The sequence below is a fragment of the Paralichthys olivaceus genome, chromosome 7 (assembly GCF_024713975.1).
Source record: "Paralichthys olivaceus isolate ysfri-2021 chromosome 7, ASM2471397v2, whole genome shotgun sequence".
NCBI classification, from domain to species: domain Eukaryota; kingdom Metazoa; phylum Chordata; class Actinopteri; order Pleuronectiformes; family Paralichthyidae; genus Paralichthys; species Paralichthys olivaceus.
The window spans coordinates 16,418,675-16,438,185 of NC_091099.1; the positions used below are offsets into that span (position 1 = coordinate 16,418,675).

At 43.0% G+C, this 19,511-nt stretch overlaps 1 protein-coding gene across 2 annotated transcripts in view; it reads left to right on the plus strand.

The window, feature by feature from the left end:
- Positions 1-19,511, plus strand: part of reln (reelin) — a 270,001-nt gene that overhangs the window by 22,482 nt on the left and 228,008 nt on the right. For both annotated transcript variants that reach the window (XM_069528562.1, XM_069528563.1), the window contains exon 3: positions 14,049-14,187. In XM_069528562.1, the coding sequence (XP_069384663.1) occupies positions 14,049-14,187 (139 nt within the window). The remainder of the gene's footprint in view (positions 1-14,048; positions 14,188-19,511) is intronic.

Genomic DNA, 19,511 nt, shown 5'->3' on the forward strand with positions numbered 1-19,511 from the left:
TAGGGTTGGGTACCATTCACATTTGAACCAGTACCGGTACCAGTACCTGGAATTTGGTTCTTTCTCTGTATAACCAAAACAATGTTCAACCTCCACCAGTCGGAGAAGTGATCACTATAAAAGGTTTCCACTGTACTGTTTACCTAACACTAACAGCAGTAAAAATGCTAGCTTAATGTCTTAAAGCCCATTTTCTCCAACAACAACTTAACCAACAAGCTAATTCATTATTACCGGAAGATGTCAGTTAAGTCTTTGATGCCTCACATAAAGTTTCTTCATCCATGGCAGGTTCAACTTCTGCAGTGCTGCTAATGATAGCTTCAGCAGGGACTTAGCTTTCAGGCTATTAAACACGGTACACTCATCAGTTTGAGATATATTTTATGTTTGACATGGTGTTTCCTCAGGTTAGAGGTGTTGCCTCGGCCAGATTTGCATTTTGCTTTATTAATATCGCATTGAGCATTCTCTGCATTAGTTTTAGTAAAGTGTAAACACACTTGAGATCACTTTCGACTCGGCCATTGTTTTGACTGTGTGCACTGATCAGAAATGAGCTTGGCCTGATCATGTTCCTTGGGTGAGTCACATGGTCTTGCTCTCTCTCTCTCTTTATCTACCTTACACTCTCTCTTTCACTCTCACTCGCATATACATACTCTCTCACCCAGATGTGCTCAAAGGTACAGAAATTTGGTACAGATTGATTGAACTCGAAACAGCACCCAGCAGTACTGACATAATTCAGTCGGTACCCTGACTGAGTTTGGTACCCAACCCTCCTGGGACATGAGTGTGTACAAATTGAATTTATGATGAATTCAAGCGGACTGTTCGGCCTTGGTGAAGGTATGAGGTATACTGAGTGCAAATTTTGTTTTTGCTGGGTTGTTGTTGGAGAAGTAAGAGACAGATGGACATGGGGGAGTATGAATGGATTGAATCAGAGAGAAATGAAGACAGGATGGACAGATAAAGGCAGGGAGTTGTGGAGACAGATGTTAGTGTTTGTACACTGTGCCGGGGTGTCTGGCGGTTGGTGTGGTCAGAGCTGTGGTAGCAAGCAGACAGGATGACTGCATGCCAGCCTCTGATGAGAGAATTCCCCATGCCCTTCCGTGTCACCCTTCACTGCTTTTTTATGGGAAAAATCATAAAACCAGTTCATGTACATGACCACACATTCAATACAAATGCTCTATCACTTGTCCTCTTTTTTCCATTGTCTACTGAGTTTTTCCTGTTTTGGTCAGACTTACACGAACTCATACACAAACACCATGACTGCGTTCCATTCCCTCAGAATAACAATGGACTTCACAGTACATTTGTAATAAAAATGTGACACTTTTTTTATTTACTACGTCGTCAGAACTCTACACCCACTCATTGTCGAATTAGCTGAAAAGCAAAGGGGCAATTTTTGCGGCAGTAAGGGTAGTCTGAGGAATGCTGTAGTTTTGGCTCCTGGGCTAAGATTCACTCCTCCTGTGCCTGAAGGCAGGAGATCCCCCGCTAGTCACTGGGTGGCTAACCTCAAACCTTTATTACGCAGTAATTACTTAGGACTTGTGCAGAATCAGACAAACTGGAGCTAAAAACAATGTTATGTTTGGGCACCACGTCCACATGAAGGAAGGAGAATGCAGGAGTGAAAATTAAGTGTGGTTTTCAAGAATTTGCCCGTTTGCCCAATAAATTTGTCTGGCTGAGGCACAGCTGCAGCAATTATTGTATTTCAAGGTGCCAGGGACTCGCAGAAAAGCATCAACATTTCAATTTGGGCTTCGCCTCGTCACAACATAGAGTTAATGGACAAAGTAGAGTGTGCAAAGTGATTCACTTTGTTCTTTTAAGTAGTACAGTTTGACAACCAAATTAGTCATTAGAGACCTTTGCAGCGTGTTTTACAGTGAAACTTATAAACTCTTGGTTTGTCAGTGTATGTGTTAGTTGTGTGCAGAGGATGTGTATACACACTGCCAGAAATGCAACAAGAGTGTGGACTGACTCAGCTGCTGGAGAATTCCAAATGCTTCGAGTTTTTCCCTCCTTTGACTTTTATTCCAAGAGCTCTTTTCTTTCCGTTCCAGCCCGTTGGCTTTCTGAATAAAACTCACACCACGTTCAAACTGACCTCTGCAAAGATTTTCTGATGAAAAAGATGTCTTGCATATATTATCGTTATCTTGATTTATTTGTTTCGGGTAGATCAAAGAACTGTTAACACTTGCAGCAATGATGAGGTGATGTATTGGACCCCACAGGCCAGAGCCAGGAGAGAAAGAAAGATGTTGCATGTGGTCTGATTTGTGTTGGTACGCTAATGGAAAAATGTTTCTCTTCCTGTCATTATTCATTCAAACACAAAGACAGGAAATGTATTAATTCTGAATGTCTTTAGCTAAGTTGTAATTATGACGGTGAACAAAAAGCACTTGAAAGAAATAGAGAGCTTTAAAACAGACAAGCGAGGAAAATGGATTGGTATAAATGCCAACATGGGGCTGACAAAGTGGTTGAGATTAAGGGGATGAGTGCGAGTGGAGAGGGAGACAAGAAATTTGTTGAAACTTTGCATGAAAAATGGCAAATGGGGACTAATGAAAGGGAGGCAGCATGTGAATGATATAAGGAGAGGGAAGGAGAGAAAGAAGATGAGAGAGTGGCGTTCCATCACTTCCTCTGACGGAGTGGCTGATTGGTGTTGCCGTGCCATTGCTGAGCTGCTGAAAGTGGTCATTGATGGATGGCTCGTTTGCCCGGCGATGTTTATATTGTTGTTAATTTGCATATTTGTATGTATTTGCCGGGCGGTTGGCTTCTGCTGGCGAGGATCAGTCCCCGTCTTAATATGATGGATCTGGCTGTCTGACAAAACGGACAGCTTAGCGACAGGGACATCCAGCCGACACTCCTTCCCCATGACGGATGGGCTCATGCTAACACACGGCCCCGATCAGAGATGAAATCCTGCTGCACCTTGACCTGTGGAGGAGGGGCCAGAGAGGGTATGCAGCTAGAAGTATAATCATGCCACCCACACGTTTACCAGCACTCGTGGCGAAATGAAAAAATAATACACAATAATAATTGGTCTTTCTTTTCTATTATGGTCAATTATACATTCAAATAGAGATATCCATACATTCATCCATTTCAAGGCTAAAGGTCGGCTGTCTGCACCCTCTTGCCACGAAGCCAGATTGAATGTCAGCCAGAATGTCAGCGTATGAGAGATGGCAGCTCATCATGTCAGTATTTACAGAGACACGCTACCTCCTCCTGAACAAAGCCTTGTTTTGGAACCTCTGCATTTTCTCAAACAGTCCCGGGAGAGCACAAGTGTGCCTCCGCATACCCCCCCCTCCATCAATGGGATGAAGAAATATTTAGAAAGAGATACTGTGCAGGGGGAGAGATGGAGCATGAAGTGGAATGATATAAAGAAAGGGTGTTGCAGGGAGGAGAGGGGCAAGGGAAGAGGTTCCCATGGGGAGAGAAGCTGTCAGTCCCTGGGAGACTTCAAACACCCTGCATCCCTGTGATCAGCCTGCTCCCTGGCTCTCAGCTGACAGCTCCCTGACTGCGCCGCTTAGACTCCCTCATACAAACGCATGCATACACACATACATGCACACTTGCTTGCTACCATAAGAGCTCTCACACACCCTGACTTATCCACTCATACCACAACGTATTCAAATTCCATTGACATATGCATACTCATGCTGATTCTCACACTCGGGATGCGCATCTGCGACACATTCCCTCTGACATCCATCCTCACAGTAACCTTGAACACTGCCAAAGTTTCCCTGTTGCAAAACTGTCAAGGACACTGCACAGTTCTAAGCTGTTGCTCCTGAACTATTAGCAGAGTGGGGAAAAGGTGGTGCTGGCTGTGGTGGTGGTTGTTGATGTTGATAATAATGATGATGACTTATCTAAGCCATTACTCCTTTTCTGCTCAGGGCTCAGGCAGCAAGAGGCAGATCCCTCCTGATGATGAATTCATTAGTGCAGAAGATGAAATGAGTTGTCAGGGGCAGGGTTATGTATGGGAGGTGATTTGTGTTCTCTGCGGCACAGTATTAGATCAGACTCCAGATCAGCTGACTGGACTCGCTGTAAATCTCCATGCTTTGCTGGCACAAGGCTCCTGCCCCCCTCTCGCGCCCTCTGGCCCGGGCCTCAGTGCTGCCTCTCCCACTCCCATATCACAGCGCCTGGTGGCTGCTAACAGGTGGCTAAACATTTGGGTGTCTCTCAGAGTCCAGAGGAACGCTTGGGCAATTATGCATGAAAAGTCATGCAGCTTTTTTCCATGTGCAAAAGCCTCTTGAGAAGCACAAAAGCAAAGCCACCTTCAAAGAATTCAAACAGAATACAACATATTCCATTATTAATTTAAGGCAGAGCCACAACAGACTCTGAACAAGTGCATTAGTGTTGGCCATACAACCCAACAGCACAGGTCGAGCCTCTCAGGTGCGATGTTACAGTAGACCTGCTGGAGCACTGCTGCTGGGAATTTACTGGTTCACTTTGCATCAGCTCTCTTGGAAAACATAGTCCCTTCTTTGAACTCCCACAGCTTCGCTAGGTGCGCTTACATTTGTATGTGCATGTCGTGTTCAGTGTGTGTGCCTATGTTCATGCATGTATGCATTTGTGTCTGTGCATCAAGGTGTGTGTGTGTTTCTACTCGATGTTTTTGAGAGCACATAGATGCACATGCTGAGCATTTGAGTGCTTTTTCCTTTCTCTGTACTTTTTGCATCCAAATGTATGGTAAAAAAGGTCCGGGGTGACACAGAGAGCGGGGATAGGAGGAAGCAAAAGATGGACTGCCTGTGATAGAGATTTCAAAGTGGTGTTGGAGCTGTTGGGCAGTTTTATTTTTTATTTTTTTATTTTATATATTTTTTTATCCTGCAGGAGAGAGCAGCAGGCGTAGGCTGTTTCTCCCATGTGTGGCCTCTCTTGAGCAAAGCAATGTTATTTTCAGAGAGGTTGGTTACATGCCAGAGAATGAGAGAGGAGAGAGGAATAAAGATAGAATAAAGACAGAGAGAGCTTTGACTCAAAGACGGCTCAGTTTGACACATTTCTGTGAAAACCAGTGGGTTTGCATCATTTCAACACAGAGGCAAGCTGACTTTGAAATTAATCTTTGTTCTGTTGTGATATAAAACTCCATATTCTCTATACCTCCACATGCACCGTGCAAGTGTGTGTGGGCATCTGTGTGTTTGGTGAGCAAACTGAGAGAGAGAGAGAGAGATTTAAAAGTCTTCTCCACAAGGTGCATGCCATCCAGGCTGCACTCTGAGGTCTATTCATTTTTAAAGTTCCTTTACAGAGGGTGTTAGAAACAGTGGATGTGCTCTCTCTCTCTCTCTCTCTCTCTCTCTGACTCTGTAAGATCACAAAGTTTAGTATTTCTCCTGGTCTGTCCCTGTTGGGCCTTGACTGGATCGGGGCTCTCTACCCTCTAAAAGTCTCAGAGAAGAATTAATTATATTTGCATTATACACAAGTTATCTTTCAGCAACTCACCCAGATCCAATCTGACCCATATTTTGGCAGTGAAAATAGTTGGTGACCTTCTCTGTGTTTCGCCCTCCTTACGAGAGCCAGGCTGTTGCCGTGATTAGTTCGCTGCCTCCCAGCACTCCTCTGTCAGACCAGGCTCAGCTCCAGCCTCCTCCATAAACACACATTTAGATACACACACACAGTGTGTAATTACACATGCATGCAAATGCAGCACAGACGCCATGCCTCGCTTTCCCAAGGCCTCCACTGGCTTCTCACCTGTCGCCCCGGGTCTCAGTCCCTCATGCTCAACATGTCTGTGTGTGTGTGTGTGTGTGTGTGTGTGTGTGTGTGTGTGTTTGTGTGAGTGAGAGAGCCTGCAAGACTGCGGCCTCACCAGTGTGTTTGTTGCATTGACGGGTGGAGAGCAGGGACGTGGGTGCAAGAAATTAGCACAAGTCAAATCAGATTAATTAATCCTCAACTCAAACTATTAGCCGAGGAGTCGTGTTGAATTAAAAATCAAATTAGCCCTGGCGCCTGCCGGTGAAGCTGTGGTGTGTTCCTGCCAAGCTACAATGACACATACCCACAGAAGGCAGCTGCTCATGGGCTTTCGCTGATGAATAGACATATAGATGGATAGATGGATGGATGGATGGATGATGGAAGCGGAAATAGGTGCTCAAGGTCTAGAGGGATGAGAGAAAAGGAAGTGTAGTGACTTTGCCACCCAGTATGGTAAGCTTCTCCTGAGGCACAGAGCTGGCTGTCCTCCACTGGGTGCTGCTCCGCAGACCTCACACTACTACTACTCAGCAGGCTTGGCTATGTTGCTCCAGCTTTCAGCAAGACTTCACCCTGATGGTTTATATAACAATATATACAATGAGGGCTGAACCCACTTTTAAACTGGCTCCTGTTTCTCAGCAAAAATATGAGGGGAAAGGGAAATTATTTTTGAGTCTAATTTTCAAAATCTTTCCCATCCTTCCTTTCAATGATAATAACAATGTGCTGACCTACTTCATTTCTGAGTTCTGATAATGTGGCAGTATTACTAAAAGGAATTCTAACCTGAAAAGAAACATGACATCTTAGATGATCGAACAGTTCTTAACTAATCCTGCAATTCGTCACATTTTTGGAAGAGAAAACGAAGATGATTAAAATATCACCTCCCTCATTGTCTGACCAATGTTATATATGTTGTTGACTTGTGTACTTACATTATCCAAAATGTTTCCAACAATGTTCAAACCCTGAGAGATTCACAATTTTATTTAATGTGACGGGGCCTTTCAATTTGGCCACTCTTAATTGCGTCATATCATCTGTTCCCATGGCTTTGTCCATCTCTGCTATAACTTCCGAGGCAAACAACAACAGTGACTGAATCTACGTATTGTGCACCAAAGTAAACAGCTGGTAAAGTAGAAATCCCAAACACTAATAGATCCTTTAATTGATAAACTACTTACTTTTTTCTCAAATCTCTGATCATCTGAGTAATCTTGTTTCTTGTCGGACCTCACGTATGCATATGCATTTGGGTACACTATACTGTATATTTGTTAGCGAGTCTGTGCATGTACCTCTGAGATGGATTGTGTGCCTGTGCAGAGAAGTGGAAGACTCATCCATCATACATTGTGAGACTCAAAAACACACAACACTTGTTTGATTCAGAACAACATTCATTTCAATTATGACACATTAGTTCAGGAGGATACATTATGCTACACTGGTTCGTGTTTATTCCATTTATCATCCATGCTTGTGTGGCTTGTAGCTTCTGATCACTGAAAGAAGGCAGCAAGCGGGTTAAAGCTATTACTGTTATTGTCTTTAGTCTCTTAGTTTTCAGTTATTGGTGTTAATAGATGCAAAATGTAAGGGGCATTGTGTGTGTCTGTGTGTGTGTGTGTGTGTGTGTGTGTGTGTGTGGCCTTGTCCTCAGTAGTTGATGGATGATGGATGCTGTGAGATACAATGAAAGCCTAAATGAAAGAGTAATTGTTCTCTTAATGTATGCATATGGACAGAAATTGGTTCCATTCTTAGAGCAAGGGCATGAACACATATAATTTCTAAAAACACAAATAGTTTTTCATTGAACATTCAATGTAATGGACTCTTGAAACATTATATGAATGTACACATATACACACTTGTCCGTAAGTCTCCCATTGTTCACCTACTTATAGCCTCCACATGTTTTTATTCAAGTGGCAAAGCTCTCCCCCTCACTTTTTCCCACAGTCTCTTATCCCCCTTTCCCCCCTGGCCACTGGCATCTTTCACCACCCATATTATCACACAGCTTTCTCCTGGCAATGAAGTTTCGGACCCCTGCCACCACCGCAACGCTGCCAACCTGTCTCCATGGCATCTTGATTGGCAGATGCTGAGATGGACGTCAGTTTGAGCCAATGGCCGATCAGAGTCAGGTTGTCATGCGTCTCGAGACCCTGCAGTTGTCCAGCTGACCAGCCAAAGATGTGTTGGGAAGAAATGCAAACACAACAGGCGCACACAAACACACACACACAGACACACACACACATAGCATGGGATCATTCAGCAGCACAAAGCGTATGGGGTCCCTACTTAGGCTGTCAGCACTGTTGTGATGTATCATTTATGTTGCCATTGTGTGGCCTTTTCCTGAAACACGTTGACAGAGGCATTATCATGGCTGCTGACAGATTCCCATACATTCACCAGCTTTTAATAACACATGCTAATGCTCTGTAGCTTTATGACAGATTTTAAGAATTACGACATGAAATATGACTGTTTAATTGGCCTGCTCCCCAAATGATCTGTGGTGGTATACTTTGAATTTCTTAGTCTGAGCAAGTGGGGAAGTGTACACACACACACACACACACACACACACACACTTTAATCTGTGTTTTTTAAATAATACCCAAAACGTATATAGTGATTGCTGACAAACATGAATCAACTCGACAAAAATCAAATAGCCTTATCTACTTTCACCACAGCAAACTGCTATGCATTTTAATGATATACTTGTGGTTGTTCTTCTACGCATATGTGCAAACATACACAGCCATGTTAGGCTGTGTTTGTGGTTCTGTAAGCATGCTCTCCAGCAATAAAAGTATGCATGAGTTTGTTATTAACAACTACTCCAGTAAGGGGAAAGCTGGACCAGTGTAGTAGATTTATTGATAGTAGACAAGCATTTCTGTAGCAACACAGAGGGCAAATTGGGAAATCTAGATGGAAAAACATGTTTAATCGTCTTGAAATCGTCTTAAAACTTTTTTTTTCAGCAGAAATGTATTAAATCAAACAGACAGTTTCTGCAAACTAATAGCTCCCTGTTGCTCCAGAGCCAGACGTTGCTGAAGGACAGTTGTGTAATAATGGTAGATTCTAGTAGCTAGTTGGTGCTGACCAGATGTCAAATGGTGTGTATAAACTCTGAATGATTCTGGTAAATGTGCTCATCAATTTGAATGGTGCCTCTCGAATAGACTCAGTTCTGCCACAGAGCCTATCTATCAATTCTAATGCCAGTTAGACCGGCTCCTGCTGGTCCTACAGTGTGAAGTCACTGCCAGGCTGAGCCACCGATTGCCCATCTGCTCCATCAGGGAGAATTCTCACTCCATCTATTTGACTTGTTTTGAGCTTGGCTGCTGAAAGCTCATTAGCTTTGCAAAGTGAGATATAAAGACGGATAAAAATGGCACTGTCTAAACAAAGATAGATGTTAAAGAGTACGCGGACAGATGTGAATTGAAGTGTTTGCATATTTAAAAGAGAGACCAGACGGGAGGGGAAAAAATGTGGTCTTTGTTACTGGAGACTGAATATGAATAAATAAGAGGTGGTGAACTTCCCGCTTCCTTTTTATGTGAGGCTTTTAAAAAGGCACTGCAATTACCAGCAGAGATTGATGTCAGGGTGACGGTCCTACAACCAACATGTGACCCTTAAAATCCAGACACACCCATTTCCTGAGTATCTGAGTGAGTTTGTGTGTGGGCTTGCCGAAGATGTATAAGTGTTTTTGGGTGTGTGTGGGTTCATATTTATGAAACATGCTTTGCCCAGTCATACCGTGGGAGTTAGGAGGTCATTTTCTTTGCCATTAATCACTGCCGACAGCTCACAAGTGCCCAATCTGCATGTCAAAGAACTTTGTTTGTGTGAGCGTGCATGTATTTGACTATGGGTGTGTGTGGTTGCAGCAGCCCTCCAAGATCCCCCTGTGGCTGCTTACTGAATCAGAAGCGGCCTCTGATTATATTTATCTAACATGCAACGTGAATGCATGACCGGTGGCATTTGTGCTGCAGCTACATCTGCAGGCATTGTCGGCTCAGTAGGTGAGTTGAGCGCGCGGTTGATTGTGTGATAACAAGTCTATATGCGGAGAACAAGCAGTCAGAGCTTAAAATTAAGAAAATGTGCCCACTAAAAAGAAAACCTTAAAGTATTTGTTTCATTCTCTAGAAAACCCTATCGGTCTGCCAAAGATTTTGAGGGAGTTATTCATGCTTTTATTACCTTTTTATTGTAATTGCCTGTATTTGTCGTCTGCAGTTGGGACAAAATGCAGCAGCTTGAAAATGAAAGCCTGATCACATCACACCGTTGCATGGCCTCTCTTCCCTGCTTCCTGGGCTTCAGGATAGACATCAACATTTCGCTGAAGATTCAAGAAAAGATTCATTTAGCTTTACGTCATTGAATTGTTGCACCTCTCACACGCACTGAGGTCAACGAACCTGATGCCTCTGGGTGTTTGAAACATTGTTTAATCTGCTATTGTGCAATATTTTAAATCTCAAATATTAATTGTTTGTTTGTATTTTTAATTTAAATGTATTTATTGGTTTTGGTTGATTTAATCGTGCTATATCGATACACTTTTACTTTTTTGTCTTGATATCAATCATCCAGTAACAGTAGTCAATCAATATAATTGCATCAGGAGGATTTAGGAGGGGTCTAGGGGATTGAGACAGAGAAAGGAGGAGATAAACGAAGCACAAATCATCGACAGAGAAGAAAACAAGCACATAAAGCAAAGTTAACATCCATCACATCTGTTTCCAGAGATGTTGCAGAAAAAAACTGAGGTCAAATTAGTAAAATAATGTTCATTCATTTATTCTTTGCTCCTGCAGTGTGTGTGCATGTAAGGATACAGGAAAGGCTTTGTTGTACATTTTCATTTCACAGTGACAAAAGAGCTCTTCTCTCTGTTTCTCTGCTCATCTCCCTGGACAGAACCAGGGATGTCAGAGTTTTCCCCTTTTTTTTCTCTCTCCAGGTTTCACTTCAGCTTGTTGCTTCACTGGAACATTTGGGATTTGGAGCCCGTTGAATAATAGTGATTTTTTTTTCTTCTTCTCGCTCCCTCTCTCCACAGCAAGACATGAAAGGGACTAGTTTCGTTATTTGCATTTTTACGCCTGAGTGTATTTTTCAAGTGGGAATAGAAATTCTGTGAGTGGTGTTGAGTCCCAGCGCTGCCGTGTCCTGGAGTGCATCAGTCTGCCTTTTCATCTTCACCCTAGCCATACTGCTCCCTGCTCAGCCATACCATCAGCTCCTACCTCTCTCTGTATTTTTTTTCTCATACTGTTCTGCCCAATTTTCATTTCAAACATTGAATTCTGTGTTGGTTTCATCCAGCATTTGTTTAATTTCCTTTTTGAGCAAGAGTAACAGTAGCCTGTTGAACATCAGAGAGTTTTACTTCCAGAATTTGTCATAACTGAAAATGAAAAACAAACGCTGAAGTTGTCATTGGTGCCGTTCCCACCTTTCTCTCTCTGATGGGCAACAGCGGCATAAACATAAACCCTCCTTTGAATGAGTGATTCATTGTTTCTGTCCGTCTGTCCACACTCGCCACAGCCCTTCACTTTCTCCTTCTGCTATCTCCTCCGCTCAGTCTGCTGCTCAGCTCCGATCGACACCCGCCCTCTCTTTCTATTTGTCTTTGCGGCTTTGCAGAGAGTGTTTTCGGCTGCCACAAGACCTAAGCTTGTATTATGCACATCTGCAGGGATTCTCAAATTGCACCAAGGCAATGTGATGAGAAAGATTCATAGCACTTCGGCTTCTCTTCTCCTGCCACCAACAATTGGACAATTAGTGCCAAAATTGTTGTCTCGACTGCCTTGGCTGTGGCAGTAAATTTGTGGCAAAGGAAATTGTTGTGAAAATGACAATCGTTTGTGTCATGGGGGGGTTGAGGGAAAAGAGGAAAGATCTATGGGTATGTCAATGCTTGCTGCCCTGAGTGCTTCATAAACACCAGCACAGAAACTATTTCTGCTATTTCTGTATGTTGCCAGTAAAGATGGGGGTGCTTAGGGGATCTTGCTCAAGCAAACAACACAACAATAACCCCCTGACAGTAATGCGTGTTTATATGTGTTTGGCTGTGTGTGTGTGTGTGTGTGTTTGCTTAGCGGTAAATCGCGGTCATTACGCAGAGAGGTTGCAGCCGAGGTGATTGGAGAACAGCAGGACTATTAGTGGGTGATTATGTCTCAGGCTGTTATTATACACCAGCCGCTCCTTTAGCGATGTATAGGGGGCTGCTTCGCTCGGCACCTCGTAAATCTGACACATTAGGACCACACGCCGCATGCACTTCCACATAATGTCACAATATGTAGTTGCCATGTGAAAAACCCGTAAATCCCAGAGCTTTGATGATTATTCATTTTGAACTCCAGTTAAAGAGTTTGATATTCCTCCACATGATGAGAAAAACTCCTGCGTCGAAGAAAGCCTCCGGAAACGCCACAGGGTTAAATAAATGCACGGTGCTCAATCTAAAAACATCCAACAGCAATGATAACTAGTTTTGTTTGTACCACGGCACACTCGTACACATTGATGTAAGATTTCCAACAGCCTAAACAAATACACACACACACACACACACAGGAACATTTACGGTGCTGCTGACATTTTGTGTATTTATGGATGCAATCTGTGAAGTCAAATTCATTACTGTCAGAAATGGGCGGAATTATTTCTCTTTAAATGATTAGATTTGCACCACACACACACACACACACCCACACACACAAACACACACCCACACACACACACACAGTCTTTGCATATTGATTTGCACATTGAGCCAGGGGATATTAAAGCTCCGATGTTATTAATCATTGCTGATTATGTTTTCTGTGAAGTGAGTGATGACTGAGGAGAGGAGAGAAGAAGAGAAGAAAGGAGAGAACTGTGTTTGCAGGTTATAAAGAGCAGAGGCCGGCCACCAGAGTGCTGCAGCAGCTCATAGCATGTCGTCATACAAGCAGATGGGACATCACATACATTTTTAAAGTGGCTGAATGTGTTTGCTCCATGTGCACTGAACCAAGCGATGTCGACTCCGTGTTTTTGAATTATAACAAATGCCCAAATGATCTGTTTGGGAGGAACACGACTCTCTACTCCGGTTGTGGTGCTTTCGTTTATGCACAGTATGGATTCTTGGAGACACTACAAAGCTGTTCATTCACCCATTATCTAAACCACCTATCCTTTGAAGGGGTTCACCCTGTACAGGTCGCCAGAATATCACAGGGCCAACATACAGTGACAACCATTCACACCCACGCTCACAGTGTCCAGTTAATTTAACTTCATTCTGCATGTCTTTGGATTGTGGGAGAAAGCCAGAGATTTGGCGAAAAACCCAATCAAACGCAGGGAAAAAAATGCAAAGCCTTTCTTGCTATGAGGTGACAGTGAGTGTTAACCACTGCACCACTGCGCCGCCCCACAAAACTGTTCAGTTAAAGTAAATTATTAAACTGCTCTGTACGTCTGCTCAGTGATTGATGAGTCTGGTGGCATCCTGCCCTTGCCCTCTGTGATATGAAGGAAAGATTGTGTGACATGATATCATTCCATCGGTGCGATCATAGCCGGACACAGACCCACATCAATATGAGCGAAGGCAGGTAGTGTCAGCTTCACAGGGAGGGAGGAAAGAAGGATCCAGTGAGTTCAGTGAAACAGAAATGAAAGGAGAGAAGTGGAGAGAAGGTTCACATCAGGTATCAAAACTACTGTGCAAAGAATAAGAAAGTGGACTGCTATGATGTGAATATATTCTTCTTCTTTTTGTTTTTAGTTATCATGCCAAATATTAAGACACACAAAAACATATTGCATTCACTTGAGAAAACATTAGCTCAATTTTTCTAAATTCATTTTTATCATCAGAATTCTGTGAAAAGTTTTCATGTAAAAATCAGCTTTCGTTTTTCAGAATTAATCTGTTTATATGTCTATGTTTAAATGAAAGAGGCAGTAAATTAATTCTAACCCTTGACTCCTTATCTAGGTTTTTAAAACGCAGATGATGAAGACAGTGTTGTTTTGGAGTGCACACAACCGAAAGACTTGGTGACGTGGGTTCACATTCGATTATTTTATTGGTGTCTCACTATTTCTCTTACTCTTTCTGTCCCCCTCTCCAGGTGTGATGCCAGAGCGTCAGTTTGGTGGAACCCAGTTTGTTTGCAGTGTTGTCGCTTCCCACGTCAGCCACCAGCCCTCCACCAGCTTCAGCTTTGTCTGGATCGCCCCACCACCAGGCACCGGCTGCATCAACTTCCTGTAAGTACATGTGTATGTGAAGAAGTATCTGAGAGAGAATAAGACGTAAAAAATGACGATAGAGACTGGGACCTTCACAGCTGCCGCACGTCTAACCCTGACATGGTCATGGAAGTCGTAAAACTGTTATGATAATATCTGTTAATGTTGCGTGGCCGTCTGTTGACCGAGTAGGACTGAGACAGGGGTGAGGGTTGTGTTTTGTCGAGCTGCAGAAAGGATGTTAAAGGGCCGTCCTGTCAGAGAGAGCATGCATGTTGACTGGACGGAGGTTAAACCAGGGACAGAGTGAGTGTGTGTCATTATATCCTAATTACCTCGCCTGACAGGGCCTGTGTAGTGGCAGGTGTAAATGTGTTTGTGTGTATCCTGCTGAGAATTAACAGCATGCACACACACATGAACTCACATCTTTTTCACTCTGGAGTGCAAACTGAGGGGCTTTATGTAAATGTTTAGCTCACTGTACCGGTATGGTTTGAAAATGCATCAACTCTGTCACGGACATGCCTGGCCACACAAGATTTAGAGCCACTAAAACAGAGAAGTGTGGAAACCCTGCAGCCACGTTTAAGTCTGGACGGGCAGAAGCTGAGATGTGGACATGAGGAGTACACCAGCACGCACATGTCTTCCTGTTTACACTGGTACGCACATGCACTCTGTAAATTAGAGGTCATGCGATATGTGTTTTCAGGCTATTAGTACGGACAGGGATTCAAACCCTCATGTGGACAAATGAAAACACATTTGTATGGATGTAGTCTCAGTGACACTGTACTGGTTGCATGTTGTTGTACTGACTTAAAGGAGAATGGCTCTAGCTGTGTATATGTGAGAGCAGTCCTCTTCTTCATCTCACTCCTCTACTCTGGTTTATCTTACTCTTCATCATTTTCTTCATCTCTATCTGTTAGGAACACCCTCTGACTCTCTTTCCCTCTAGTTCTCCTGGCTGGTGATTTACAGTGTGATGCAGATAATCAGTCAAAATGCAATTAGCAGCTGTTGCTGGAGAAGCGTAGAGGAAAAAGGGAGTTTTCTAATAACGCTGCCCAACATAAAGTCACAGCAACTGAGCACTGCATTATAAAACATCATTGAGGAAAAAGTCCCCCACAAATATTACAATTTTTATAAATTTGACTAGTCAGACTTTAATATCCGGAGCAGCTCAGTGTATTTTTAATATTAAATCCCTGGATGAAAACATTATTATCATCATATGAATTTAGTGGCTGGATAGTCAAATCAAACTGCAAACTAATCCCTTGTTTTTTTTCTTCTTTTTATCACCAGTCATCCTCTTTCAACATATGAAAGACATTACAAATTGCACATCAGTGTTTCATGAAAACCACAACAAAATGAAATGTTTTGGCAGGGGCTGTAAAAATCCCTCAGTGTATTCCTGGAGGGGCTCGATAGACGATCAGACAGAGACTTTTATGGACAGAGTGTCAGGAAAGGATTCAGTTGGGGAATTTGCTGAAGTGGAGCTGCCATTTAGACGAGTTCCACAGAGCCAAACAGATTCACTGCCTCTTTTTTGTCTGCCGGCAAACACATTTACTGTGTTTCCTCAGTGTTTGTGTGTCTGTTCATGTGCGTATGTTTGTAAACCACTGAGCAGCAGTGCGCCAATGCTGATGACAGTGGGGCAGGCAGGGGGCCATGACTAAATGACAATAGGGGCCCCTGTGGCTGACCTTATCAAAGTCAGCCAGTCACACTCCAGTCGGTTGCTGCAACACTCACACACACACACACACACTCACGACACACTTCATGCATATGCTTTCATACACAAATGAACTTGTCTACTTTTTTTTCTCACATGCACATACATTCCTAGATGCCACATTCTGGGACACACATTACACATCTGCAGTTGAACCAGCGCACACACTCAGGCCTAAATACACTGCGTCGCCTTCACCAGTATGTCCTCATCTCAAGAGGAGGATTCAACACGCAAGACCCTTCTATCCAAAACCAAGACCACCTTTGGTCCATCCATCGACTGTCAATACTGCTTATCCTTTGAGGGTCGAGGGGGGGGGGGGCTGGAACCAATCCTAGCTGACATTTGGCAAGAGGCGTAGTTTACCCTTTACAGGTCACCAGCGTATCACAGGGTGAACATACGGAGACAAACAACCATTCAGCTACGGTCAATTTAGAGTCTCCAATTAACCAAACCCCAGATTGCATGTCTTTGGACTGTGGGAGGAAGCAGCAGTACCCAGAGAAAACTCATTAGTACCTGAAGAAAACCTGTGAAAACTCTCCACAGACAGACCCTGGTCAAACCAGGATTTGAACCTGGCTAACCTTTAGTGCTCAATTTAATTTTCCAGCACTGCATTGTCACTTGAGACATGATGTGCAAACAGTCATTGTCTGTCAAAATGTGCTTCTAAATTTACAAATTATAACGTAACATGAACAAAACTTATCCCATACATCAGGTTTGGTAACACGACTATCAGTTTTAAGTTAGCCAAGGTAGTAAAATATAGGTCTGTGGATGAAAAGACATTTGTCTCGACAGTACAAAATGTAAATAATGCAATGTCCTACCCTTGCCCTGCCCTGATGGATACAAGGACTATTTTCCACAAGCCGTGTCAATGAGTGTTTAAATTAAAGCCACAGACATCCAATGTCCTTCACAGGGCTGGAGCTGGTCCACCGCCGCATTAATATGAGGGCCGATGAGCAGTTTTATGGGCAATATTGTGGGAGTGTTCCTGGTAACAGATCACCAACAGGAGAATGATAGATATGATAGAGTGCAGTGACTTGGAGATCCAGAAGAACTCATTTTCTGGGTGGCAGTAAATTGCCAGCTAAAGAGAACCGGAGGCCTTGGAGGAGGAGAGGAGAGGGACAGAGGAAGGAGGAGGTGGAGGAGTAGGGAGCACACACTCACCTCCACAGAAAACACACATCAACAGCAAATGAATCAGCAACAATTTTGATAATTGATTATTATTTTTTAGATAATAATCTGTTTACTTATTTCATATAACTGGACTTTGAAGATGTTACTCTGGTGTCTTTATCTTTATCTGTAGTTACAGAAGCAACTATTAGTTATTCCTTGTAAGATACTCTCAGAAATGGCCGAAGTAGTGTAGACCAAGAGATAATCCTGTCTTGCACGTTCATACATAACAAGTCATGGTTTAATGATTCCATAAAACACTGTTGTGCCCCACTTTTGATTCTTCGTGCGCAGACAGTCCATGTCTGTGTCTCTTCCTTTCTTTGCCTTTATTCTGCTTCACTTACAGCCTCAATGCATCAGTCTTGTGTATAGATCGAACAGTGACCACCCACTTTCACAATGGCTCTGGTTCCAGATGTAAATTTTCCATTAATTTTCTCCATTAACATTTCTAAAAGATTTTATGAAAAGAGACCAGTTACAAAAAAATGTTGGAAAATGGAAAAAAAGGCAAAGGTACAAGATTGTGTACATAATTATTTTAAGAGTAAAGGAACTCTGCTGTGCTGTGTGGGTGTATCTGGGTACTTTTTGACCGTGCTCATGCAGCTCTGCGTTAATATATCCACGTGTCTGTGCGTATGTGTCTCACCGGGACTCAGACGGCTGCCAGGTTGGAGATCACTTTAATTATTACATCTGAGGCCCCCCACCCCCCCCACCCAAAGTGTCCCCCTGAGGAGATGGGGATCCGGCTGCTCCTTTGCATGTGTGTGTTCGTGTGCATTTGTTTTAAAACTTTTCCTTTTTTTATGCATGTCTGAAACCTCGTGGTTCCTCTGTGGAGTCCCAGACGGATTGAACCCACTTGTTGGCGCAATTGGGGGGTGAAATAGAATTAAAGAGAGAACGGGCAGGTGGGCACTCAAATACTTTCTTGTCTTGTTAGCTGTAATTAAAAGGGAACAGTTCCTGCCCTGTAATTATGCTTGGTGCTGTTGTGTAGTTGATAGTGCCATCTGTTCAGAGGAGCCAGACTTGTGTGAGGTGAAGTTTGTGAGAGGCACACAGCTCTATTGTATAGTTCATATGTGGTTGATCACAGTCCACTGTTGCATATGACAACAGTGTGTTTCAGCTGCTTTTGTAGAGAGAGTGCAGCTCAAACCCAATGTGACTCCCTAAAAACAAAAGCTGCAGATGTTATCAGTCATTTCAGACTTGCTGCTCTTTGGTGTGCTGCAAAAAGTTCATAGCTCACCGATTAGAAATCATCAGAGCCCTGAAAGCAGAAAATATTTATGTGACCACAAAAGCAAAAGGTGAATATGTTCTTTTTGAAAACTAGGAAAAATGCACAGAACGAGAGGAGCACTCCGTAGAGAGAAAACATCTGCAGAGGCCCAACGTTTAAATTCACTAGATTTTTATTTGGATCTGCACCAAATTGCACCCACTCAGAAATACATGTCCCCTAAACATCCCGGATTGTTTTTCATCAAGATCCATAAATTCATCTCCCAGAAATGAAAGTAAAATTCTGAGAAACAGCCTCAATGTTAAAAATCCTTTAATCCACCCTCTGATCATTATCCCCCGATCCATACTGAATTCTTCCACCACGTTTTGTGGAAATCTGTTTTTGTGTAATCTTGCTCACAAACAAACCAATTAATGGACAGAAACTCTTTGATGATAAGTGATAAATAAAAATGTGATCGAACAATGCATTTTATAAGGATGATAAGCAGCTTGTTGAATTATTCAGAGGTCAAAGGTCAGAGTTCAGACATCAGGCTGACAGATGACCTATCTCACCCAGCTCTCAATTTCCCCTGGCATTAGTCTTCTGCATTGATTTCCTATTATTCCTGTCAATCTCTGAGTCTGTTTCAACATGAAATTCACTGGTTAATGAGCTCCGCTCATCATTAAAGCTCCATACTGGCCTGTGGCTGTGTGACTGATTCACTGTAGACATTGGACCAGGGAGCATGAATTATTGGTTCAACGTAATCACATTTTTTGGCATCGCAGATAGAGAAATATGGGCGAAAATGCGAAAGATGACAGAGCACATAAATCCCATCCACCTTTTTTTTGCTCTAGAGCTGCAAATCTGACACAGTTCACCCACATAATTCCAATTTTCATATATCACACGTTCACATTTAAGACAGCAAGCCCTAAATCTCTCACACGTGCATGTTTAACCTCAATGAAACTTTAAAAATATGTCACTTTTCTGAGAATTTACCTGTAAATCATCATCTTTTAGTCATGCTCCCCCACACATCGCAGCCCAGGCTCCTGTTGCTGTTTACCCTAAAGGTCTCTGCATCCATGGTGGGGTCTTATTTCCCACTGGACA